Source organism: Hemicordylus capensis, chromosome 3 (genome assembly GCF_027244095.1).
Source record: "Hemicordylus capensis ecotype Gifberg chromosome 3, rHemCap1.1.pri, whole genome shotgun sequence".
Taxonomy (NCBI): domain Eukaryota; kingdom Metazoa; phylum Chordata; class Lepidosauria; order Squamata; family Cordylidae; genus Hemicordylus; species Hemicordylus capensis.
In genome coordinates, this window is record NC_069659.1 from 40,535,586 (window position 1) to 40,562,949 (window position 27,364).

Consider the following 27,364-nt stretch of genomic DNA (forward strand, 5'->3'; position numbering starts at 1 on the left):
CAGCTTCATTGGATGACACCTGCAATGAAAATGAGGCAAATAAAAACGAGGAAATGAGAAGTTACTTGGAGGTTGCTGTAGTTCTCTTTCTTTTGTTCTAGATCCTTGCCAACTTAGCTGAAGCTAAGGGGCAACCAAGGGATCAACCTCCCCACGCTTTAGCCCATAGGAAATTAGCTGTTCATAGGGGCCCCCAAACCTAATTTTGCAATAGCCCCAGAAGTCCTAGAACCGGCCCTGCAGTGGGTTATGAGGTAAGAACTGTTTGTGTGATCAAATTCTGTTTTAAGTTTGCTTTTCTAAACAAAGATAAAAATTTATTTGGTGGCTTTCCATTCTGAAAATGTAGAATCTGCTGCTGCATCACAAAGCATATTTCACAAATGAGATTCTTAAAACATGATCTAAACACCTCTGGCAAGATAACTATGTGTAAAAAACCTAACAGGGCCTCTTTACAAATGTCTGTACAAATTTGGAGGAGGGGGGTATGCAGCCTACAACTGCTGAAATCAAAAAACAATTATTGGTCAGGAAATGAGAAGGAAGGAACGTACCTCTCATAACTGCTAGCACTCCTATGTATGTGTCTAGAAGACAGTAGCCTGGCAAAGGAGAAAAAACCTGCTTGCCCAAGTGAAGTTTAGTAACTGTTCTGTATACTTAAATGATTATCTTATAATGAGAGAAACGGTAAAGTCAAACTTTATTGCAATGTGATTTTTTAGCCTTGTAGAATGTTGCAATGAAGACAATGGCTGACATCCAGAGTAATTACTCATGAGGAATCCTACTGAAATTAATGGAAAAAGCTCATTAGGACTAACTTGTCCAGTTAAGTTTAATAGGATTCCTCATGAGTAATTTAGTCTGGATGCCAAATAGACAGCATTTCAGTGTAACTGCCAGCAACATTCTAACCAAGGCAACCAGCACCCAACATGTTTATTTTTATTTCCACTTCAGCCAGTTTGGGTCTTGAGGGAAAATATTCGTTTTACATATATCCACTACTGTGTAATGGTGGTATATGGGAACAATATACTGGGTTTTGTTGTTGTTGTTGTTGTTGAAGTCTTGCTTTTTAAAAAAAAAAAAAAGCAGCCTGCCCACTTCCTAACTCCTGTCACTATCTCACTGGTCAGAGGCAAAGCAGGAGTCCTAGACCTCTAAATAGTTTTGCAGACTATAGGGAATGTTTGGCTGTGTGAGGGAGATCACTTGAGGGAGAAAGAAGTGAGAAGCTGCCTTCGCTGACATTTCCTCCTCTCTTTAAAAAAAAAAAAAAAGCACAGCATCCAAAGGGAGACCAGATCTTTGAGTCCAACTCCCTGCTGAGCTCCCTGTAGTGGAGCGGGGACGCGCAGGAGCGGAGCGCCGGGCCTCTCGGCTTCTCCAGCTTTTGGGTGGGCATGGGAAGCGGGGCTGTCGTGGAGAGCGCCTGCACTTCGGAATCTGCAACGACATCCCCGGTGCTGCTGCCAGTGCAGAGGCATCTGCTGCTGCAGCTGCTTCGTCCCTGACAAGTGGCTGTCCTCCAGGAAGGCTCTGCTTGCAAAGCTCTAGGGAGGAGAAGAGCCCAGCAGCCCCCTCTGCAAGGCAGGCTGCTCCCTCCCTCCTCAGTCTGCCCGACAACAAGAAGGGCCAAAAACACCGCCAGTGTGGCGGCTTGCACTACAGCGCGGGGGCTCTCTAGTCGATGGGAGCGGAAACTTTTTGAAGTGTGCCGGCCACTCGCCTCCCTTTGCGCGGGTAGGGCCAGGACAGGAGTCGTTCCTGTCCCTGCGCTCAGCCTAAACCTCGCTCCTCCTCTCCACGCGCACTGAAACCCACACGGCCCCAGCGAGGCAGGAAGGGTGTAACTTGCTCCCTCCCTGGGTCATAATAACAAGCAGGGTGCCGGGGCAACCGCGCGGGCAGGAGCCGCGCCACCAGCAGCGTGCATTGCGCCCTTGACCTCCCCGCCGGGCTGCTTCCTCCCCGGCCTTTCCCCTCCCCACCCCCGGACCCACTGCAACCTTTTGCAGCTTATATCCCGAAGAGAAAGCAGAGGCCAGCATGCAGCCCCCGGAGCGTAAAGAGGAGGGCGCTCTCCTCCCTCCGATTAACGGGCCTACCACAGTAAGGGCCGGCGCCGCCGCCTCCATCCCTATCGCCCCGCTTTGGAGACCCAGGTCTGCTCGCCTGGCGCCGCCCGCTGGTGAGAAATGATATCGCGCCTTGCGCCCAGAGAAGGAGCGGGACCCGGAGGAGCTAGAATGACCGTAATGCGCAAGCGCAAAGGACGGGATTGTGCGCCTTGGCCGTCAAGAAGCTGGTTGCCCTGAACGGGAACGGGGCGGGGTTGGATAGGAGTGGGGAGAGGATAGAATGTAGCCTGCAGGCCAGGAGTTTGTTTTGGTTATGCTGTGCATAGCTGAAACGTTCAGTATTTGATGATATTATGAATAGTTGGCGTGTCTGCAATAATGTATAAACATACAAACTAGCAATGACTAGATTCCTTGGGTCAGACGTAGTGCTGCTAAATCTCGTAAATAAAGAAGCACGTCCGTGAAAGCCACGATGGTTAACTAGAGTTGATGACTCTCCCCAGATTAGCCTGGAAGTCTCTAGGACTTATTTCCAAGTGGCTGGTGAATGCAATCCTGGATTTTTAAACGATAGGGCGAAAAGTATTGGGGAGGGATGTCTAGGTACAGCTGCCTTCAGTCAAATGTATTATTGCTAGAAATGAAGGCAAACAACCCTAGAATACTGTAAATAGAATATGAATCTAATTTTGTTTTATCCGCTCAAAAGTCTCGCTTTGTAGATGGAACGCTGCTAAAAGAAGTTTAGCTATTGTGTTGTAAAGATTGAAGATAGTGTGTTTGAGATTTGCTGATTTCATACAGTTTTCATACTGTTTGGTGTTCTGTGGTTGGGAAGAGATAAGAAGTAGTTTAAACTTTTAAATATTTTAAGGCTCTTTATGGAGCTGATGATCAAAAAGCAGGATCTAAATAAAATAATATAGTCAAGATTCAGTACTTTTAAAAGTCTAATTGATTCATAAATTTAGACAGCAATGTTTTTTTTGGAGAAGGGATCTTTTCAGCCATTCTTGCAGCTAATTTTCACAGTAACTTGGTCTGGGCCAAATAGCACATTACACAGGTGAGGTGACTATCACAGATTGCCTCTAATAGGGACTTTTCACCCCCTTAGCTTTAGATCAGTCTTAGGCTATTCAGCTAACCAAGAAGTGTGAAAATATCCAGCTTGGCGAATATGCCATTACTTAGGTCTGAGTTCACAAAGGGTACTCACAAAGGTTTTGTTTTTTTAAATAGCTCAAGAGGTGAAGTTTCTGTTAAGATTCTGGTTTACTTACACAATTTTTAGTAAAGCATTATAAAGCACAGAACATAGGCAAAGCATAAAACATCAAAATAGAATTGATTTTAAAATGGCTTTATATGAAAATAATTTCAAGGAATTTATTCTTAATTCATTCTTGCTGTACTTACAAGCTGCCTAAATCATGACATACATAAGAAGATAAGAACAGCCTTGCTGGATCAGGCACAAGAGGCATCGGGCTGGAGGTGGCCCACAGCCACCGGACTAGTAGCCACTGATAGACCTGTCCTCCATGAATTTGTTTAAGCCCCTTTTAAAGCTGTCCAAGCCGGTGGCCATCACTGCATCCAATGGCAAACAATTCAATAGATTAATTACATAGGCTGTGTGAAAAAGTACTTCCTCTTGTCAGTCCTAAATTTCCTGACCTTCAGTTTCATGGGGTGACCCCTGGTTCTAGTGTGTGTTTGAGAGAAAAACTTCTCTCTGTTCACCCTCTCCACAACATGCATAATTTTATACACCTCAATCATGTCTCCCCTTTGTCACCTCTTTTCCAAGGTAAAGAGCCCCAGATGTTATAGCCTAGCCTCATAAGAAAGGTGCTCCAGGCTCCTGATCATCTTGGTTTGCCACTTCTGCACCTTTTCTAGTTCTACAATATCCTTAAGATACGGTGACCAAAGCTGTATGCAGTACTCCAGATGTGGCCATACCATAGATTTGCATAAGGGCATTATAATATTAGCATTTTTATTTTCAATCTCCTTCCTAATTACTCCTTGCATGAAATTAGCCTTTTTCACAGCTGCCACACATTGAGTCAACACTTTCAATCAGCTGTCCACTGTGACCCCTAGATCTCTCTCCTGGTCAGTCACCGATAGCTCAGATCCCTTCAGTGTATATATGAAGTTGGGGTTTTTTGCCGCACTATGCATCACTTTACACTAGCTTATATTGAACTGCATTCGCCATTTTGTTGTCCACTCCCTCAGTTTGGAGAGATCTTTTTGGAGCTCCTCACAATCTGTTGTGGATTTTACTACCCTAAATAGTTTCATGTCATCTGCAAATTTGACCGCTGCTTACCCCAGCTTCTAGATCATTTATGAACAAGTTAAAGAGCACTGGTCCCAGCACTGATCCCTGGGTGACCCCACTTCCTACCTACCTCCTTTGTGAAAACTGACCATTTATTCCGACTGTCTGTTTCCTGTCCTTCAACCAGTTACCAATCCACACATGAACCTGTCCCCTTATCCCATGACGGCTAAGTTTACTCAAGAGCCTTTTGTGGGAAACCTTGTCAAAAGCTTTTTGGAAGTCCAGGTATACTGTGTCAACCAGATCACCTTTATCCACATGCCTGTTGACACTCTCAAAGAACTCCAAAAGGTTAGTGAGGCAAGACTTTTCCTTGCAGAAGCCATGCTGGTTCTCCTTGAGCAAGGCCTTTTCTTCTATATGTTTAACAATTTTGTCCTTAAGTATGCTTTCCATCAATTTATCCGGCATCGAAGTTAAGCTGACCGACCTGTAATTTCCCAGATCCCCCCTGGGTCCCTTTTTGAAAATTAGAGTTACATTGGTGCTTTCCAGAACAGCTGCAAAATGCTTCTGTTCAGGCAAATCACATTTGAAACATAAACAGCAGGGGGAGCAGTCACGGGGAAACTAACAACCCGAAAAAACAGCAACTTTTTTACACCAGATACACATCATAGCACTATATCACAGTGATTAAATTCGAAACAAGGCATCGGAAATGTGAATGGCACCCTGCTGTCAGTGTAGGGACTACGGTGTCACAACACAGGAAGTGTGGAAACACACTTCTAAGATCCGCCGTGACCCTGTTGCAGGGTGTAATCTGGAAAGTGCCATTGGCTACTTTCGAGTCCCCTGGTACAGAGCCTGATTGTAGGGACAAGTTACATATTTTTGCTAGGAGATCAGCAATTTCACATTTGAGTTCCTTCAGAATTCTTGGATGGGTGCCATCTAGCCCTGGCGATTTATTAATTTTTAGTTTTTCAGGACAGTTTAGAACATCTTCCCTTGTCACCTCAAATTGGCCCAGTTCTTCAGCCGCTAAACCTGAAAAGCTCAATGCCGGAGAGCGTATATGGTTAGCGTTAAGACAGATGCAAAGAACTCATTCAGCTTCTCTGCAATCTCCTTATCCTCCTTAATAATCCCTTTCATGTCCTCATCATCTAAGGGGCCAACTGCCTCCCTGGCAGGTTTTCTACTTCTGATATATTTAGAGAAGTTTTTGTTACCCCCCCTTGACACTTCTAGTTATTGTCTCCTTGCATTTCCTTTGCCAGAGTTTATGTTCCTTTCTGTTCTCTTCATTTGGGCAGGACATCCATTTTCTGAAGGAAGTCTTCTTCCCTTTTATAGCTTCCCTGACTCTACTTGTTAGCGATACTGGCGTCCTCCTGAACTTGGTGGTACCTTTCTTTCTTCTTGGTATACATTCCAGCTAAGCTTCTAATATTGTGGTTTTAAATAAGTTCTCTGCTTTCTGGAGTGATCTGACCCTCCTGACTTTCCCTTTTAACTTCCTTTTTACCTGTCCCATCCTTTTTGAAAAGTTTCCTCTTCTGAAGTCAAACACATCTGTCCAACACATCTGTCCAACACTTCAGAAGAGGAGACTTCAGAAGAGGAAACATCTGTGTTGGACTTCCTTGACAATTCTCCACTTGCATATATGCTGAATTGGACCACACTATGGTCACTGCTACCCAATGGTTCTGCAGCTCTGACATCTCGCACCAGTTCCTGGGCACCACTCAGGATTAAGGACGCCATCCCTCTGGTTGGTTCTGTGACTAACTGTTCTAAGGCACAGTAAATTTAGTATGTCTAGAAATTTGGCCTCTCTGAAATAGGACATCTCTGACTAGGACCGGGGAGACCCGAGTTCAAATCCTCATTCAGCCATGATACTTGCTGGGTGACTCTGGGCCAGCCACTTCTCTCTCAGCCTAACCTACTTCACAGGGTTGTTGTGAGGAGAAACCTAAGTATGTAGTACACCGCTCTGGGCTCCTTGGAGGAAGAGCAGGATAAAAAATGTAAAAATAAATTAATTAATTAATAAATAACCTGAATGTGAATTTGCCCAGTCTATGTGTGGGTAGTTGAAGTCACCCATTGTTACTGCCCCGTCTCTCTTTGATGCCTCTCTTATTTGCTTCTCCAACTCCAGGTTATTCCCAGCGTTGTGATCGGTCAGGCAATAACACGTCCCTAGTAACACATTTCCTTTCAGTACTCGTAATGTTACCCATAATGATTCTGTGGAGGACTCCAGTCCACCTAGGTTTCCTAGCTTGTTGGAATCTACCCCTTCTTTGATATATCGTGCTACTCCTCCCCAAATCCTTCCCTCCCTGTCCCTTCTGTAGAGTTTATATCCAGGAATAACCATGCCCCACTGGTTCTCACCGTTCCACCAGGGTTCCGGTAACATGCTCTATATCTATGTTTTCATTAGTAACCAAGCACTCCGGCTCACCCATCTTCGCTCGGAGGCTTCTGGCGCCAAGTCCCTCACTTGGTGTTGGCATGTGCCATCTCCCTTACCAGCCTTTGACCTTTTCGGCAAGCTGTCATGTCTTTCCGTCTGCTCAACTCCTGGCTCTACTCTGTCCCCTTCTGGTTTATCTGAAACATGTGCACTCCTGCACCTTAGGGGATTTTGCTGGCCAAACCATCTGAATTTACACCTCTTTTTATTCTAAAAATTGTCATGGCAATAGAGAAAAATCATAACTTAGAAATAATGTCAGCATTCCATTCTTTCCTAATAGAAAACTCTCTGGCACATATTCTGCATTGTTCCTCCTTTTGATTGATTCTTGCTTCAACTCACATAGATTCTATTCCGTATTCTTGCTCTAACTCACATACATTATCTAGTTTTAATTTTAATCTGCTTTTAATTGGTTTTTGATTTTAATTGTTATGTATTTTTGCTTGTAGTGTAAACTGCCCTGAGCCACTCTAGGAAGGGTGGGATATCAATCAATCAATCAAATAAAGAAATTAAATGATATACAATTAACTTCTTTCATGCAGAGATACATTCTTTCACTAATCCACATATTTGAGGAACAGCTAGATAACCATTGTCTTTTGAAAAATATGCTGAGAAACACAGACATGAAGTTTCAGATGAAAGGGTTACAGATAAGAAGGTTATCAGTTCCTAGGCAGAGTTAAATCAAATGACTAAAGGAAAGAAGGGGTGATTTTATTCTTATATCCATGGTGCAAATATTAAATTTTCTGATTTATTTTTCATTCTCTAAAAGCAGCTTCAGGTGGTCTTGATTTGGTTCTGGACTGTAGTGTGGGGCCCTCCTAATCCCAAGTGGGGCCACCACAGCTGCCTTTAGAAAAAGAAAATATCATCAAGGGTCAATTGTGGATCCCCTGTGTAATGTGTCCTTTGGTCTCGGGAATTGTTGTGGGCATCCTCCTATGACTTGCGTTCTTAAATTGTGATGCCTAGATGATGTTGGACTACAACTTCCATCACCCAGCCACAGTGACCTTCAGCCCTTGTAGCTGAGGATGATGGGAACTGTAGTCCAACAACATTTGGGGACCCAAGTTTGTGATCCCCTGCCATAATTGAAAATCCATTTTATATGAATGGGTTCTGGTCTTTTATCTTTTATGAAGATAAGAGAAAATTATTTGGGTCTTGCCCCTTTAAACTGAATCAGAATGGATCCTGAATGTTACTTAGTTGAGGTTCTGTAAGTGTCAGTTGGCAAGTTCTGAGAGAAAAATGCAGAAGCAGACCAGGAGAAACTGGGAAATGGCAAAATAGTGAGGATATTTTCTGTATTCATAAATGACTTTCAATGGTGCAATCCTATCCATGTCTACTCAGAAATAAGTCCTACTGGGTTTTAATTAGACTTATTTCCAGGTAAGTGTGTATAGGATTGCAGGCTGAGATACTTCTATATAATTTTGGGGAAGTAGCTTAACCATCACATTTCTCATTACTGATTGGTTGTTTTTTAAACTAGACTAGGATGTGTTAAGAATTTGTACCATTTACAGCCACTGTTTTTAGTAGGTGTTAGAAAGTGGGATCCCTATGAGTCGACAATGAAACACGATTTTATCTTTACACCTGCAACAGAATTCATTGCAGACTGGTAAGATGACACTGATTTAATTTAAACCCTTCGGTCACATTTAATATATTGGCGTCTTAAAACACTTGTGTGACTCCTTTGCATCTAGCATCTGTCTTAAAACATCATCTTTAAAACATTATTAAAGCCAGTGTGGTGTAGTAGTTAAGAGTGTTGGACTAGGACCAGGGAGACTAGAGTTCAAATCCCCACTCAGTCAGTAATGAAACTCACTAGATGACTCTGGGCCAGTTATTTTTCTCTCAGCCTAACCTACCTCACAAGGTCATTGTGAGGATAAACATAACCATGTACATTGCTCTGGGCTCCTTAGAGGAAGAGTGAGTAAATAAATAAATAAATATTTATTGTCTGGGAACACCCTTCCCATCTGCACCTAATGCCACGGGAAAAGGTAGCTGTAGCTTTAGAGTGAATTTTATTCTGGGGGAATGTGAAAGGCTTTTTAGACGCTACCAACTGATCTGCCACCAAATCAGTCCTGTAATCTGTTGCTTACCTCCTTGGATGCTTGCAGTTGGGGTTAAAATCCAACTCGGTCTGTGTGTGATGTAATCTAACTGCTATATGGCAGGAATATCCAAAATGCTTCAATTTGAAGTCCATGAAGAACTCTTCTGCCTTGAGTGAGACTACAAATGGGATCTTTGCTCTCTTCTGGAGCATATCTGACTTCCCGGTTGCAAATTCCTAGAGTGGAAGGCTTCTCTGCTTTTCATGGCTGTGTGGCGACTGGAGAGAGATTTTGGGCAGCTACAGCTGCCTCTGTTTTTGCAGGGCTGTGGAAAGGAAAGCCGCACCTTCTCAAGAAGATGTCCAAGGTCCCTTCCAACTCTAACATTATCTTATTCTGTGTATTTTCCTGCACTGAGCAGAGCATTGGACTAGAATAACTCCAAGGTCTCTTCCAGGCTAAAATTTTAGTCCTTTTAGTTTCATTTAGTTTCAGACATTATGTTGTCCATGTGTACAGGTGTCAGTACACATGGACATGTTGCATGAATGACTGTACACGCATTCATCTTAACAGTGAATCTGGGTACAGGCCCTCTCAAATGCAGGATACAGTCTAGCAGTGTCCTGTTGTACGTGTGTTGCATAATGTCTGAATAACTGTAAGTGCACACAGATCTGTACCTGCATACACTGTACACAGATTGGACGTGCACTGAACGTGACGTGTGGATAGGGCTGCTTTCCACACAGCTAATTATGTGCACCAGCTTCTTTTCATGCAACTCGCCACTCTCCAGTAACTTGTGCTTTCAATCCCTATCCAGTCACAGTCTGTCCCTAATTAGTGTTCTACTTCCACATTTTCTCCTATAAGCCTGTACCAAAAATGTCAGAGTTGCCAGTGCAGAGGGCTTCATTGTAAAGATTAGCACAAAAAGGTCAGCCTTTGCTGACCATGGCTTTTTATTGCAATTCTGGGCTTGTGGTGGCCAGTGTTGGCATGTGATAGAGGAACAGAAGGAAGGGAAGGGAGGTTTCTAGGTTGGGCGTGTCCTGCCAGTTGTCTGTTGCTCTCAATCATTGATAAGACATAGGGGTAAAGCAGAAGGAACCCGCCCCCCCCCTTCCCAACGTTGCCTACCTATGATCTGGGAGAAGCCCCTGCAAGGGTTTTTCCTCCTCCTCCTCTTTATATCCTGCTTTCCAAAATGGTTTACATAGAAAAATAAATCAGATGCCTCCTTGTCCCCAAAGGGACAGAAACACAAATAAAGAAGTTTAAAGGTAGACACCACACCAACAACTACTGGAGGGGTGCTGTGCTAGGATTGAAGAGGGCCACTTGCTCTCCTCCTGCTAAATACGAGTATTAGAGGCTGACCACTTTAAAAGGTGCCTTTTCGTTAAGTTAGCAACTTCTTATGTAGCCCCCAGAGACCAGCCACCATCTTCACCCAAACCTCTCCCCTCTCTTCCCTGCTGTTCGTTCCCTTTTCTTTATACTGCTGCCTCTAACTGCTCTCTGATTCCATCCACGTAGGTGCATTTTTGTCAGGTCCCACCTAGACTATGACTCAGAGAAGAGCTTCTCAGAGGAGGAGGAGGAGGAGGAGGGAGCACACACTAGCTGAGGCACCCAGCCCCACTGAAAGCCCCCTAGATCTAACAGACTTGGAGAAGCCAGAATTTGTTGCCTCTCCTAATCTCCCCATCAGAAGAGCCCTGAAGCTCTGGTGAATTGGTACCCTCAGCAGGGGTCCTGTCTTGTCCACAGACCCTGCGTCACCCTTGGGATCCTAGAAGCAGAGGTCACGCCATGCCAGGGCTGAACTCCAGCATTGGCAGGCAAAGTGTTCACCATTGCTCAAGACTTCCTTCCCTAAGGGTTTAATCAGGAGGGGGGGGGAGCCAGCTCGGGCACCTGCTTTGGATCAGGGCCAGCCTGAACTCCAGTAAGGGGTGGGGCTTCTGGCTCCTATAGAACCCCTCCATCTGCAGCCTGTCTTTACTGGATCGACATTTCTTTCTTTGAGCTCTTTTCTTTAGGCAGACATGTATACAGAAAATTTTCTTGCTAGACATGTACAGACAATTTTCCAGACAGCTGAGAGTGTCTGGAACTCTCTGTGATTCCTTCTGTGTCCCCAGTGCTAACTGAGAAAAGGGGCACCTTTAAAAAGTGGTGATTCTCTTTATTGAGCAGGGAGAGAGCAACTGGCCCTGTCCAGCCCGATCACAATACCTCCAGTGACTGTTGCTGGTATCTATCTTATGTTTCTTTTTTAGAATGTGAGCCCTTTGAAGACAGGGAGCTATTTTATTTATTTATTTTATTTTATTTGCTGACTGACTGCTTTGGGAACTTTTGTCGAAAAGCGGTATATAAATATTTGTCGTATTCGTATTCTATGACAATTTACAGTTTATTTATTTATTTATTTATTTAAACATTTTTATACCGCCCAAAACTTACGTCTCTGGGCGGTTTACAACAGGATAAAAACAAAGTACTCCCTGAACAGTCTTTGGGAATAGGTCCCTTATCCTGCAGTGACTCACCACCCAAAGCTATTTAAACAGATGTTCACATTTACTAGGGTAATGCCATAGTCTGCTATCTCTGGTTCAGCCACATCCATCTCTGCAGGCTGTTTAATATGAATGCGACAAATATTTATATACTGCTTTCCAACGAAAGTTCCCAAAGCGGTTTACATAGGTATAAATAAATAAATAAATAAATAAATAAATAAAATTAAATGGCTCCCTGTCCCCAAAGGGCTCACAATCTAAAAAAAGAAACACAGACACCAGCAACAACCACTGGAGGGATGCGGTGTTTAAATAAATGAACCATATTGTAGTTACATGTACTGTACTTAAAACAGATGCAAAAAAAGCAAAGAGAGAACCACAAACAAAATGGAAATAGTTTAAAAGGTGACAGATGCTATTGCCTTTCATTATCTCCACTGTCCCTTGTAGTGCCCGAGGAGGGAGAGGACATGCCATTCCTTTTCAAGTCAACGAACCTACTGGAAGGAACACCTACACGGATGAGTTTTGCTGGAAACCTTATTGCAAGGCAGAACCTATAAGGGCTGCCTCTGCAACAGGAATAAGGCGAAACAACCCTCAGCCTTCAGATGTAAGGAGTGCCATTATCATTCAGGTGTACTTACACTGGGATGGTTTTTATGTTGTTTTGGATGCAAGGGTCACTGGCTGGGGATGCCAAAGGGATTTTCTGGGCCCAGTTTGCACTGTGTGTGGGTTCCCCCACCAATTTATTGGCAACTTTTTCATTGGCTACTGCCCCCCAACTAGTTCCAGCCTAGAACACCAGTCTCCCCGCCCATTTTTCATCCATCCTTTCCTTTCCTCTCCTCCTACCTGGCAGTCTCCTCTTCCGTTGCAGCCTCTCACTCTTCCTTTGAAATAGAGCACTAAAAAGTATTCAACACTCTACTAGCCACCTTGCACCAGTGATGGCAAGGAGGAAGGGTGGTATTGGGCAGGCAAGCACAGGCAGGTGTGGTTGTGCCTCCCCTGCTGGACCCCCTGTTGCCTCTGGGCTGGGCCTGGTATGGGAGAGGTTCTGTTCCCCCCACTATCAATGGCTTTGCCTCTGGCAGTTTGGTTTGGAACCTCTCCTCAAACAGGAAGTCAGGAGAAGCACAAGTCTTGGGAACAATAAATGTCTTATCCATGTTTACTAAGAAGTTTCCCTGAGCCGGATGAGATTTACTCTCAAGTAAGTGTGCATCGACTTATAACTTTAGTGTCAAACAAGACATGCCTCTAAGTGCATGCTAAAGAGGTGTGCTCCAAACCAGAAGGGCCTCTTTGTTCATTTAAAAAACAAAAACAACTGCAGTGGGGGTGAGGGGTTGATTCTGATCAGGAATGCAATGCTGTTGCATTGGAAAACTCTTTCCTTTTGCAGACACAGTCAATGACAACTCCTGCCTATGTCTGGGTAATGCCAGAACCAAAGAACCTTTGGACTTGTAGCTCTTGAGCAAGCACGTAACACGGGGGTTCTCCAACAGGTTGTAGTCCAACCAGATGTGGTTGGACTACAACTTGCATCATCCCCAGCCACAATGGCAAAAGCCATTGGATCTGTAGTCCAACATCTGGGGACCCAAGTTGGAGAACCCCTGATGTAATACATAGGATGTGTAACACTTCCCTCTATTTTTTAAACGACAATTCCTAGAGCAGTGGTTCTCAACCTGGGGTCCACTGTTCTCTCTAAGGTGTGCACACGCTCACAAGTTTTATAATGTCCGCTCACTTAATTTTAGATCCCACTCAGGTTGAATTAAGAAGGCCCCAATCTGAATGCATCTGCGCACACAGTGCCTTGATACTGCTGCCCAGAACAAAACTCATTCTGCACAGAGAAAAAAATTAGAGGGACCACTGCTGGTGTCCTCCAGATGTTGCTGAACGACAACTTCCATCAGCCCCAGCTACAATTTATTGTTGTAGTTCAGCAACATCTGGAGGCCCCCAGGTTGGGAATCACTGCCCTAGAGTTGGCTATGCAAGTGCATGTTCTTGTTCTCTCATTCTGTGTTGTAGAGAAGGACCAGCCAGTTACCATTAAAAATGTTGCTTGTTTGATCTGTTTGGCTCCAGTAAATCTTAAAAGATCTAGATACCCCATATAGATACAGAGAAATATGTTTGCACAGGCATGTTGTACAAATACTCTCCAGAAAGGTCAGGAGAGACCTCAAGAAGGTCAGGAAAAAGCTAGTACTTGCAACTTTGGGAACACATACTCTGCTAAAATAAAGAAAAGGAGTGTCTATTAAATGGGCAAAATGGAGAGGAATCCCCATTTCACAGATATCTTCTTGCAATAGAAACATTACAGCATTAAACTACAAAGCATGATCAGAGAAGAAGCCCTGCTTGTATGAAGTAAAATGATAATCGGCTTATTTCCCTATACAGTATTCAGTCTTTTCCTTGTTTTATTGTCAGCGTTTCCTGGTTTGGAAGCTGCCTCAAGATGAAGCAGAGAATGTGTCACCTTGGATCAAACCTATTTCTAAAGAAGAGATTGAAGAAACATTAAGAAAGCAGTTCAAAACAATATATTCTCGAGATTATTTAGGATTACAGCCAGGTGAGGACTTGGGGTTCCCCTTCTTGCTTTAAATTACCGTAATAAAGGTCACTTAATAGTCCAGAGCTGTTTCTGTAATTAAGAACAGTAGAGATGTTTCATCCAGAGACATATTTTGTGCCAAGGAAGGCAACATTTATTATTTATTTATTACATTTATAAACCGACCCATCCAAAGGCTCTGGGTGGTGTACAACAAGTTTAAAAAGACACAAAAACACACACCATTTAAAACACAGTGCTCAAAACAATATAAAAACAACTTAAAAACAATTAAAATACTTGGGGGGGGGAATAAAAACCTTGGAAGGCCAGGCCAAACAAGTAAGTTTTTAGAGCTCTCTTAAAGGCCGACAGTGAGCTTAAACTGCAGATATCTGCTGGGAGTGCATTCCATAGGCCAGGAGCAGCTACATAAAAGGCCCAGTTCCGAGTTGCCACCGGATATACTGGTGGTAACTGGAGAGGGACCTCTCCAGATGACCTCCGTGTGCGATGAGGATCATACAGAAGAAGGCGCTCTCTAAGGTAGCCGGGACCCATGCCATTCAGGGCTTTAAAAGTAATAACCAGCACTTTGTATTTCACCTGGAAACATATCGACAGCCAGTGCAACTGTTTTAAAACAGGCATAATATGGTCTCTCCTGGTTATCCCAGAGATCAGTCTGGCTGCTGCATTTTGAACTAACTAAGTCTGCGAACTAGGTACAAAGGCAGCCCCACATAGAATAGTCAAGCCTGGAGGTTACCAGCGGATGCACCACTGTTTTGAAATCGTTCTCTTCAAGGGAATGGATGCAGCTGTCGAATCAGTCGAAGTTTATAGAAAACGCTCCTTGTCATAGCCTCCACCTGAGATACCAGAGTGAGGCCTGGATCCAAGAGCAGTCCCAAGCTGTGTACCTGTTCCTTCTAGGGGAGTGTAACCCCATCCAGCACAGGAAGATCTAACTCATCGCTCAAATTCCTATCCCCCACATTGAGCACCTCCGTCTTGCTTGGATTCATATGTTTCCGGGCAAAATACAAAGTGCTGGTTATTACCTTTAAAGCCCTGAACGGCTTGGGTCCGAGTTACCTTAGAGAGCACTTTCTTTTACATGATCCCCACCACACGTTAAGGTCATCTGAGGAGGTCCGTCTCCATTTACCACCGGTTTGGTTGGTGGCGACTCAGAGGCGGGCCTTCTCTGTGGCTGCTCCCGGGCTGTGGAATGCACTCCCAGCAGAAATTTGTAATCTCAATTCTTTACTGACCTTCAAGAGAGCCCTTAAAACCCATCTGTTTGGCCTGGCCTTTCAGGGTTTTTAATTAGTTTTAATGCTAACCTGGTTTTCAGGGTTTTAATTGTTATGATAGTTTAATTGTTTTTTAATTGTTGTTAATATTTATATCTCTGTTTTAATTGTTATTGGTTTTAATGGTTTCTGTTTTTAATTGTAAACTGCCCTGAGCCATTTCGGAATGGTGGTATAAAAATCAAATAAATAAATAAATAAATAAATAAATAAATAATTCAGCTTCAATTTGTTATCCCTCATCCACCCCATTATTGCCCATAGGCAGGCAGTATTTATCTGAACTTCATTATTATTCAAATAGTGCTCCATTTACCTGAATAGAAGATGACTTTGAATTTAAGACACCCACCTTTAAAAATGGAGGTTAACTACAGGTTAGGATTAGAGATATACCTGTATTTATCCAAAAGGAAGATGATTATTAATTTTAGGACACCCCCACCCCCATTTATAACAGCAAAGAACTTGGCGGGGGGATTAGTCTTAAATTCAGATAAATATGGGAAATATACAATCACAGATCTCCTGGGCTCCCAACCGTCTAGATGTTGTTGTACTGAAACTCCCATCATCCCCAGCCACAACAGCTGAAGATGATGGGAACTGTAGTCCAACAACATCTGGGGACCGAAGGCTGAGAATCCCTGTCTTTTGCCATGTTGGGTTTCTCCTTTAGAATGACAGTGCAGCGAACATGCAGTCATCTAAGAGACAGAGAGGTGAAGACCAGTCCAGTTGCTACAGCTCTATTACTGCATCCACCCTGGGTGGAAGGGCCTGTTCCTTGGGATAGGCAGCCCCTTTAGGATTGGTTGGAAGGCTTGTTCTCTCCCTTCCCCCACCCCATTTCTGTTCTGTGACTTGGTGGTAGTTGCATCATGAGAAGACCCACTTCCTGCCAACCTACCCTTTCCCCACAAACAAAATGTCTTTCTGCTAATATAATCTCCCTAAAATTGAATTTCTCTGACTACTTAAGGGTTACACTGAGTCACAGATAATACATAATAGTGGTCCACATTCTGACTATATAATAGTGGCTTGAGTAACAGATTGTGACCTTTGTCTTTCAATACCCCTTTCAGTTCTAATTTTTTGTCTTAAAATGCATGATTTCTTGAGGCCTGCTAGTTTTTCAGTAGATGCAGGCTCCAAACTGCAGAAGTTGAGGTAAATGTAACCCTGTTTCCTCATTGTTCCTTTAAAATAGCCGGCATCCAGACTAAGGAACGCAGGTGCTATACAGGAGGGGCGATTTTATTCATTCATTCATTCAACATATTTCTATATCGTCCAAAACTTATGTCTCTGGGAGGTTTATTTATTTATGATTTATTTTCATAAATCTTCCCTTCCCTCTGAAGCTGAATCTGATTCCTGAAAGTAGTGTAGCCCGCAGGTAGGGTTGCCAACCATCTCGCACTGTGCAGGGTGTCCCAAATTCCAGTGGGAAAATGCCCCTCCTGTCTGGAAAGAGCTTTCTCCTGCTTAAAAAAATAAAATAAAATAAACTTTAAAAAAAAAAAACCTTTTAAAGCCACCTCACTGTGGCAGCAGAGCATGGACAGCAGCGAGAGCTCCTCCCACCTCCCAGCTTGGTGGAGTTTAGCACTAGGTACGCAGTGGCACTAGGCAGGCATACATGCAGCAGAAGGCTGCTGCTCCAGGAAGGCGCGTTCAGCTCTCTGAAGGCAATGCAGGCGGGGCTTGGGAGAAGGCGGCAAAGAGTCCCAACCCGACCCACCTTCACGCAGCGCAGAAGCCTGAAATCGGCTTGGATCACCTCATTTGGGGGAGGAAGGTGGGCTGGGTAGGGACTCTTCTTCACCTTTAACGTTTTAAAAAAAAGAAATTTAAAGCAGCAGGAGCACCCAGTCACCAACCACTACCTAGACCTGGGAGTGGTGACCACCACCATGTAAGTGCGCCCAGCAGCTGCCACCTGGGGGGCGGGGGGCAGTGAATGCAAGTCCTGCCCCAGGTGGCCCTGCCCCTGGCCCCACCCACAGCCCCTCGGTGATCCGAATTTGGCCAACACAATGTTGGCAACCTTACCCTCAGGAACCTATTTTTGGGAGTTGCAGTCAACTTCGGAGGATGGGGAAGATTGCACAGAGAAAGGCTGTTAGATATTTACCATGGCATTACTATTTAATCTTTCCAGGTGCTCCACAAGACTCTGCTCCCATTCCACCAGACTGGAAAACATTAGTTCCCCAGCCTCCGGACACTGAGGCCAGACGTAATTATCGGCCCCCAACCCTGGCTCCTGACTTAATAAACTTGACTAAGAAATATGGATGTAACAGAAAGCGCCATGTTCCAGTGAAAGGCGCAGGTGAGAATATCAATAGTGATGACACTATTAATAGTGATGGCATTTTTATTAATATGTTCATTATGACTGAATTCCCAATGCACGGAACATTTGGAACTTAGTTCATTGAACCCCATTTTCTTCCAGACCATGGAGTTCATTACTGTCAAGGCTATGTCGGTTTTACACACTTAAGACAGCTGAGATTTCCAAAGAAACCAGAGAAAAGGAGACTTATACTCCTAGAGCCAGTTTAATCCAATGGGTAGCATGTGAGAATTAGAGTTAAGAGAAGCTGGATATGAATTCATTGTGTGGTCTTGCGAAACTTACTAGCTGCCATCATCAGTTATTTATTCTATACATCTAATAATAATACAGCTTCGATCCACCCTGTGAGGTCGTCTCAGGTGGGCCTTCTCAGAGTTCCAGGCCCAGGGGAGGTACGTGGGGCCCGGGCTTGTGGGAGGGCCTTCTCTGTTGCCTCCTGAGATTCGTAATGCCTCCTCCCTTCTGTCCTTTAAAAAGCTTCTGAAAACTTATCTGTTCTACCAGGCTTTTAGTTTCGGGTGGGTGGGTTGTTTTTTGTTTTTCCTTTCCTTCCTTCCTTCCTCCTTCCCCTGCTGCTGTTGTTCTAATTTATGGAAACCACCTTGAGTCTAAGGAAGTCAATAAATTTGCTAAATAAAAAAAATGAAATGCATGTATCACTGACTGATATTCCGAAGAGGTGTTGAGAGGATTAATAATTTTTATTCAAGGTACTCATTTAATTCCCAGCAATGAGCTTTTGTTTAGCCTAGAACTCACTTGTTAATCCTATGAACTATTTCTAGCCTGTCTTCTGAACATTTTAAATGTTCAGTTTTCCATTTTACTGTGCACTCATGTTAACCATGATCGAACAGCATTAGTAACATATTCCCTTCCCATAGAGTGGGGGTATTTGGGGGGCGGGGGTGAGGAAAAGCTCTATGCATGTTTTATGCTTTAAAAAAAGAGAGAGAGAGAGAGAGCTGCACACCTGCATTGGATGGTGGACATATACAGCCTTTTCTGAACTCTATGGTTCTTTTAAAGTATTACCCAAAGATTCACATAATGGTGGGAATTGCTCCAGGAGAGAGGGTAGCTTTACGGGTGTTTATTACCCTTTAAATAAATAAATAAATTACTATACAAGTGCTCCCATACTTGCTTGGTACAGCAGAAAAGCAGCATTTAAAAGAGTTTTTAAAAACAATTTAAAAAAAATAACACCCCTGCTAACTGAGCAAAGAGAAACCTTTTAAAGTGGTGATTCTCTTATATTTAGCAGGGGGAGAGCAACAGGCCCAGTCCAGCCCCAGCACAGCATCCCTTCGGGGGCTATTACTGGTATCTGCCTTTCGTTTCTTTTTACATTGTGAGCCCTTTGGGGACAGGTGATCATTTTATTTATGTATTACTTTATTTTTCTATGTAAACTGCTTTGAGAACTTTGGTTGAAGAGCGGTATATAAATATTCATAGTAGTAGTAGTAGTAGTAGTAGTAATTACACAAAACTGTCTGAACATAGAGGAACAAGTTGTATAGCTCACCACTAATGAGTCTATGTTTGCTTTATTTTTAACACTTACATGCCATCTTCCTTCTTCTAAGAAAAACTCAAGGTGGTTCACATCATCATAACTAAAAAATTAACAGTTCAGAGTTCAGTATAACCCATAAACAAACAGCACATACTATAATCCTCCAGCGCACACACGCACACACACACACCCCAATCTGTTGGAGAGGAGACACTCCAAGCTTCCCCACTGTATATCTTCCAAGGTGTTCTACTTTCCCCTTAGGGTCAAAATTCACATGACATTAAATTCACCTTTGCAGGGTTGGGTATTTTTATTTTTTTAAACAACAGAACCGTTGCAGGGAGGATGATCTTCATGAAGTCAAGGGAGAGAGATTAGCGCCCTTTCACATTACCAAATCCTGACCTGGATTTGGGTCCCTTGTGGCTACCAGTTTGCTTGTTTTTTGTTTTTAAAGATGGCCATACATTTAACAGTATGTGTAGTTTGACCCTTTGTGGACAATTCTGTAGCAAGAACTATTCCATGCCTATAACACATGTGTGATCATATTCCACATATTATCCATATGTATCCATAGTAAGTTGTTGTTCTAAAAGGAAAATTGCGTTTCCCCTGCCATAAAATGTGGGCAGTGTGAGTCAGAGCAGAATTATTGGTGACATGGGAAAAGAGAAATATGACCAAAGGGTCATTTTTCTGTTTCACTGTTACACAGCCTTACATCTGTTTTACTGGCTTGTCTTCACAGTTCCTTCAGTGTCTTCTGCTCAGATCTGGAATTATGAACACACTAAACAGGTGTCCACATACCAAAGAGATTTTGGGAAAGATGATCTTGAGATCTTAACAGTTCTGAATTCTCTAGACCCAGAAACAGTTAAAGCATATGTGGAAAGAGCTCCTAATCCAGGTAGGTAGAATAAAAATTACTCAGAATTGCAATGCAATGAACAAAACAGGAACAAGGGAGTTTTGTTTGGAACTTCTGAAGAGAGAAAGAGGGTGAGTTTGTGGGCTGTTGTTTTTTGTGAAAGGTTGTGTGTCTGTGTGGCTTCTGTGTGAGATTGTTGTGGGAAGTTGCTTGGTTTTTTGTGTGAGGTTGTGGGAAGTTGCTAATGGTTTTTTGTGTGGAAGTTGCCTGTGTTATCTTTTGTGTGTGTATAGGGCTTATGTGTGAGATTGTGCTGCGTCTGGCTTATTTGTTTTTGCCTCCAGATGTGTGCTTAGTGCATGGTGCAGAGTGAGTGAAACTTGCTGCTCAGATGAGTCATTGAACAACTTGTAGGTGGAACCATGTTCTTTAGGCCTAGAATCTTGGGACCAGAGCTTCCAAACAGGAGAGCAAACAGGAACAAAGGAGTTCTGCATGGGAGTTTTGTGCGGAAGTGTTTAGGCACACTACAGATTCCTCTGGAGCTCCAGGCAACATGGACAATGAAGGAAGTGTTGTGACCTGCAGGGCATGTGGTATGTTTGTTTAACTACCTGGAGAGAACATCACTTACACCAGCCACATGAACAGCTTGCTGTAAGAGAAGGTGAAGAGCTTGAAATTTACCTGTCTACACTGCAATTTATCAAAGAAGATAAGTGGTACTTAGACAGGAGGACACAATAAGTTATCTAGGAAGGATGACAGAAGAAGCCAGTTTGCATGGAGGATGAAGAAATCCTGTCAGCAGAAGGAAGCACATGGTAACATAAGAGATAAGAAGCCCTGGGTTGAAAAGTTGAAGTAGTTGGGGGAACATGTGGTTGTTTTACTTGATCCTTCTTGTTGAAGGTCAAGGAAGATAAAGCAGAAATCTGGAAGTAAAGAACGGTCTACAAAGATGGTGCAATTGGAAAGGTTTGATTTCATGGACCATGGCCTACACTACAAGTATGAAAGATTCCTGGCAAGAGATGGCTTCACCTCAGAGTACTGGGACTAAGAAGAATATGTTTGGGAGTGGGAGACAAAACACAGACCCAAGTATAAAGCCAAGTACTAGGGACAAGTGTATGTGTGATAAAGCACAGAAGCAGAATAGTGGAGGGGGCTGCTCAGAAATTGACAAAAAAAACCACACTACTGCAAAGAACCCAGTTTGGTGTGGGGGGATCTCAGAAGCTACATCAATACCTGGCAAGATCCTAGAACAGATTACTAAGGAGCCCATCTGTGAACATTTAGAAAAGAATGTGATAATTACGAGGAGCCAGCTTGGGTTGGTAAAGAGCCAGTCATGCCAGACTAATCTTATCTCTTGTTTTTATAGAGATCATTGGAACGCTATGGGCATCATGTATCTTGATTTTAGTAAAGCATTTGACAAAGATTCCCAGGATAATCCATGTTGACAAGGTGGTAAAATGCAGGATAAATGTTACTATTGTCAGGTGGATACATAACTGGTTGAATAATTATAGTCAAACAAGTGCTCATTAATGGCTCCTTTGTCACAACCAAGTGGAGTGCCACGGAACTCTGTCTTGGTTTTAATAAATGACTTCCTTCCCATCTAAGGAAGTAGATGGGATGCTCATTAAATCTGCAGACAACACAAAGCTGTTGAGGGAATAGTTTACACCTTAGAAGACAGAATCAAGATGCAATACAATCTGGACAGGCTCAAATATTGGGCCAAAACTAACAAGATGAAGCTTGACAGAGATAAATGTAAAGCCCTACATTTAGGTAAGAACAATCAAATCTACAAGTATAAGATAGGGGAGACCTGGCTGGGCAGCAGTAGATGTGAAAAGGATCTAGGTGTCTTAGTGGACCAAAGGTTGAACGTGAGCCAGCAATGTGATGCAGCCGCTAAAAAAGCCAATGCAGTCTTGGTATGCATTAACAGAGGCATAGTGTCCCGATATGATAATGAGAAGTCTGCACTGATCAGACCTCACTTGGAATACTGTATCCAGTTTTAGGCACTGCATTTTAAGGACATTGATAAATTGGAACAGGTTCAGAGGAAGGTAGCCAATGTGGTGAGGGTTCTGGAAATCAAGTTTTATGAAAGAGAGTTAAAGGAGTTGGGTATGTTTAGTCTGAAGGAGAGCAAGCTAAGGGGAGATATGATAGCCATCTTCAAATATCTGAAGAGCTGTCACATAGAAAATGCAGTGGACATGCTCTCTGTTGCTCCTGAGGGCAGGACTAGAACCAGTGGGTTGAAATGATAAGGATGCAGCTTTAGGCTAGACATTTGGAGGAATTTCCTAACTGTAAGAGCTGTTCAGAAGCGAAGCAACTTGCTGTGCGTATTAGTGGACTCTCATCCACTGGAGGTTTTTCAAACAGAAGTTAGGCAGCCATCTGTCAGGGAGACTGTAGCAGATTCCTGTACTGAGCAGGGGGTTGGACTAGATGACCTCCAAGGTCCCTTCCAACTCTAAAATTGTATGATTCTATGAATTTTGCATAGGCACCAGTGAAGCTAAAAAGCAAAGTCAGATTTCCTGATATCACCCTTTTAATATCACAGGTAAGTGTTCTCATTTTTCATTTTGCAAAGTTTCCGTTTCTGTCCCTCCTACGTCCTCACCCCAAGCCCAGCTATAGGAATTACTTGACAGTTCTGAGATCTGCAACATGCAGCACTATTGAGCCTTCTTACCATAGTTGTCGATCTGTGCAGGAAAACCTTGGTATTTGTGGGGGTTCTGTTTTGTGGGGGTTCCATTACCGGCTAGTGCTGCGGATACCGAAACCATGAATACCGAGTAATTGAGGCAATGGCATTGCGGGGTTAGGTTCTAAGGGGGGAAACGGCCCTTTAAAAGCCACCCAAAAAAGCATAGTAAAGTCCCCTACTGTGCTTCGCCAGTCCCCAGCAGTCCTGCAGTGCCTCCCAAGAGTCAAAAATTGTGGGGGACCGTTTTTTGGGGTTTTTGGCAAAATGAGCCACAAAATGGGCCAAAATTCTGGATGCCACAAAGTGGCAGCCAGAAATTACCTCCAAAGTCTTTTCGGGCTACCTCCGACCTTCAGAGTTTAACTCTTCCTCCACCCCCAACCCCGGAATATTTTTTTTACTGCGTATACCGAGGTCAGGTGTCCATTACCCAGCCACATAAACATGAATCCGCAGATGCAGGGCGAATATCAAGGTTCTCCTGTACTGCAAACAGGGAAAACAGCAGGACTGGCACAAGTGCTACAATCTGCAAGACTCAATTAATGTATATGTGCATCCTGTCCTTTCTCCAAGGGCATTAGAATGGTATCCATAGAGTTCCTGCTTGTTCCCTGTCAGTTGGCTACTAGCAAGCAAATCTGTATCTGTTTAGCTTCACTGACAGACCTAATTCAGACATCCCTATCTTGTCCCGTTCAGTTCCAAATGATGACTGAACAATCTGTGCTGTTTGGGTGACTTTGCAGTGAATCAGTGGGATGTTTCCTCCCTCTCCTCATTTTGTGGGATTTCCCCCCACTTGGGGTTCCTCTCTTCAGCAATGCAGGGCATTGCTCTTTTCTCTCTATCCCCACCCCACCCAGAAAGAGGCTTTGTACTTTTCTGACATGGGAGAAATTGAACTTATGAATAAATAAGTGAAAAGCTTAACCTATTGAATTTCTGCCTGGTGCATAACTGCCAATTCCCCCCCCTTAACTTGTGTGTGGGGGGGCAATTAATCCTCCCCTCCCACAGGAAATACTTGGTCCACAAGGATTTTCCCTGAAAACTGTGTGTAATGGCTTATACTGACATTTGCCACTGTTTTCTCCTGTCTCATCCTAGTCCCAGTGTCAAATATCTTCTCAGGTTACCACATCCTCCCACCTACTGGAGAAAGGAGGAGTCTTACTTTGCCCCATAGGAGGAAGCAAGAGGTGGAAGGTGGGCAGTGGGATCAATGGAGGAGAAATGGTGGCCACATGCTCCTCCATAGCTGTGAATGAGGCCTTAGCTCAGTGGTAGAGAAGCTTCTTTGCATACAGAAAGCCCCAGGTTCTCTCCCTGGCATTTCCAGATAGGAGGAAGACTGCTGCCTGAAACCCTGGAGGAGCATCTGCCAGTCAGTGTAGACAATACTGAGCTAGATAGACCAGTGGCCTGACTAAGTATATGGCAGCTTCCTATGTTCCTATTCATTCATTCAGTTTCAGTTTCATTAATTTAATTTCTGTACCACCCTTCCAAAAATGGCTCAGGGCGGTGAGGTGTTAAGTGTCAGAGAGGTTATCTGGTTTGTAACTACTAAGCCTTGTGACCTGCCTTTAGTAGCCCTTGTGGAGGTACAAACATTTTTAGGAAGGCTAACGGTGATGGAATTTGACAAGCCACTAATTCCCTCCTCTTTTCATTGTTTGCACAGAGAAAGCAATCCTTCAGAATTTCCTTAACAAAGTCCGTGAAAACATGACATCTCAAAGACCTTCATCCGCAAAGACACCAAGAGAGAATCCACTCGATGGCATGTGATATCTGTCTGGGGGGAAATTCAGCAATATCTTAGGAAAGCCAAATAATAGGTGAATGCCCTTTTGATCTCGATCTCTCTCTATAGTAAACCGTTTGAAGACTCATAGCCAGTTTTCTTATACTTCAAGGCTTCTTTTGAAATGATAAAAGACTGTATTACTACCACATCTCCTCTCTAGAATGGATTTAAGATCGCTCATCCCTGTCCCAGAAGGCAACTGTGTGTTTTATATATTACAACCAGTCTGTACAAATCCTTTTTACTAATCCCTGATTGTATTGAAGATATGGTTCCCTCCGCCCTATTATCATCCCCTTGTTTTAATGCTGTTGCAGTTTTAAAAGGTTAATTAAATAAAAAGATTAAAAGAAGATCAAACATTTAAGAAGAAAACATTCATTTTTGTCTTGATGGAACCCTCACCTGGAATCTCCCTTACTACTTGGAGTTGGACCAAACCTGGAGCCTTCTGCATGCAAAGCAGATGCTCTTCCACTGAGCTAATGGTCCTATCCAAATGTGGTTTCTGGGTATCAGCTGTTTTAATTGGGGTTGTGACCCAATTAAATAAATCTTGGCTGATTAATCATAGGAGTTTTAGTGGATTGATTAACTGATTAAATTTGCATATGAATATAATAGTTCTGAAATAAGGCTGGTTCCATTGTTTTTAAATATGTCTTTTGTTGGAGATATCATTTTATAAGAGGAATGTATTTTATTTATTATATTTTTACATTTATATCCCACTCTTCCTCCAAGGAGCCCAGAGCAGAGTACATGGTTATGTTTATCCTCACAACAACCCTGTGAGGTAGGCTAGGCTAAGAGATACATGACTGGCCCAGAGTCACCCAGTGAGCTTCATGGCTGAATGGGGATTTGAACACAGGTCTTCCCAGTCCTAATCCAACACTCTAAACACTATGCCATGGTGGCTCTCTTATGTGAGGGAAATGAGGGGATGCCTCTTTGAAGAGGACACTTTGCAAGTTGGATAAGTATTTTTGTGGGATGGGGAAGATGAAATAATCTGTTGCACAATAAATCAGGGAACCTTTTAGTCAATCAAATGTTATTTTAGCTTCAATTCTCTTATATTTATGCTCCGCCCCTCCAGTACACTACTGCTTGGGGTGTACTTGCTACTGAGAGCTATAAATTAGCCCTGTTCCTTTTTTAAAGCTACTCTTTAGTTTTACACATTCTTAGCTAGGAGAAAGCCCCATTAAATGCAGTGGCTGACATTCAGAGCTGCCCAATGCAGATGGTGCTAATCCTCCTATGCTGCTGTTGACTCAAACCAAAACATGGGCAGTCTTGTTATTTTTCCCCTACATAAAATGCTTTGGCAACCCTTTGGTTGAAAAGCGGTATATAAATGCTATAATCAATAAGAAGCCATTTCAGTAATTTAACTAAAAGCCTGAAGAAAGGCATGTCTTCAAGAGCTTGTTTGAAGGTTTGAACCCCTGCTAACTTGGCAAAGAGGCACCTTTTAATGTGGTGATTCTCTTTATTTAGCAGGGGGAGAGTAACTGGCCCTATCCACCCCCAGCACAGTACCTCCAGTGACTGTTGCTGGTGTCTATCTTGTGTTTCTTTTTAGATTGTGAGCCCTCTGGGGACAGGGATCCATATTTATTTATTATTATTCTGTGTAAACCGCCCTGAGCCATTTTTGGAAGGGCGGTATAGAAATCAAATAAATAAGGTAGCCAGAGTTGTGGATGCGCTTATTCTGACATTCCAAAGTCCTGGGGCAGCTATGGAGAAGGCCCAGTTACAAGTCACCACCAAATGAGGCAGTGGTAACTGCAACTAAAGTAAAGTTGCACAAACCTTACTATTATGATATAAAGTAAAGTGTGCTGTTAATTCGATTTCGACTCCTGGCACCCACAGAGCCCTGTGGTTTTCTTTGGTAGAATACAGGAGCGGTTTACCATTGCCATCTCCTGTGTAGTATGAGATGATGCCTTTCAGCATCTTCCTATATTGCTGCTGCCTGATATAGATGTTTCCCATAGTCTGGGAAACATACCAGCGGGGATTCGAACCAGCAACCTATTAAAACAGTATCTAATTAAAAGCCTGGGTGCACAAATGCGTCTTGACTGCCCTTTTAAAAGTTGTAAGAGATGGGGAGGCTCTTATTTCAACAGGAAGTGTGTTCCAAAGCCTCGGGGCAGCAGTGGAGAAGGCCCGTCCCTGAGTAGCCACCAGACAAGCCAGTGGCAACTGCAGATGAACCTCTCCAGATTGTCTCAATGGGTGGTGTGGTTCATAGCAAAGATGTTCTTTTAAATACCCAGGACCCAAGCTGTTTAGGGCTTTATAAACTATAACCAAAACCTTGTACTCTGCCTGGAAACTTACTGGCAGCCAGTGTAGGTGTTTTAAGATAGGAGTCATATGGTCTCTCCGAGATGACCCAGAAACCAATCTGGCCGCCACATTCTGGACTAACTGCCGTTTCTGGACTACGTACAAAGGCAGCCCCACATAGAGCGCATTGCAGTAGTCAAGTCTGGAAGTGACCAACAGATGTACTACTGTTCTGAGGTCATTTATCTCAAGAAATGGACGCAGCTGGCATATCAGCCG

The 27,364-nt window shown here is 43.4% G+C and overlaps 1 protein-coding gene across 6 annotated transcripts; it reads left to right on the forward strand.

Annotated features, from left to right (window-relative positions):
- The first annotated feature begins 22 nt into the window (after window positions 1-22).
- TEX26 (testis expressed 26) lies at window positions 23-25,150 on the forward strand. Of its 6 annotated transcripts, XM_053304463.1 has the most exons (8): window positions 1,670-2,200; window positions 8,453-8,537; window positions 11,979-12,141; window positions 13,992-14,136; window positions 17,605-17,778; window positions 20,085-20,246; window positions 22,753-22,812; window positions 24,650-25,150. In XM_053304463.1, the coding sequence occupies exons 1-7, from the start codon at window positions 2,059-2,061 to the stop codon at window positions 22,788-22,790; spliced, it is 909 nt and encodes a 302-aa protein (XP_053160438.1). In that variant the 5' UTR covers window positions 1,670-2,058; the 3' UTR covers window positions 22,791-22,812; window positions 24,650-25,150. The 6 variants fall into 6 exon arrangements, with proteins under 6 accessions (XP_053160439.1, XP_053160436.1, XP_053160437.1 ...); XM_053304464.1 differs by lacking the exons at window positions 1,670-2,200; window positions 22,753-22,812 and adding an exon at window positions 23-254 and having other exon boundaries at window positions 8,456-8,537; XM_053304461.1 differs by lacking the exon at window positions 22,753-22,812 and having other exon boundaries at window positions 1,666-2,200.
- The last annotated feature ends 2,214 nt before the right edge of the window (window positions 25,151-27,364 follow it).

Bases quoted from the DNA above. Each gene is read 5' to 3' on its own strand.
- TEX26 (XM_053304461.1), top strand. From the start codon at position 2,059: ATGCAGCCCCCGGAGCGTAAAGAGGAGGGCGCTCTCCTCCCTCCGATT. The intron at 14,137-17,604 runs GTGAGGACTTGG...TAATCTTTCCAG, and splicing joins TTATTTAGGATTACAGCCAG to GTGCTCCACAAGACTCTGCT. The intron at 17,779-20,084 runs GTGAGAATATCA...TTGTCTTCACAG, and splicing joins TGTTCCAGTGAAAGGCGCAG to TTCCTTCAGTGTCTTCTGCT.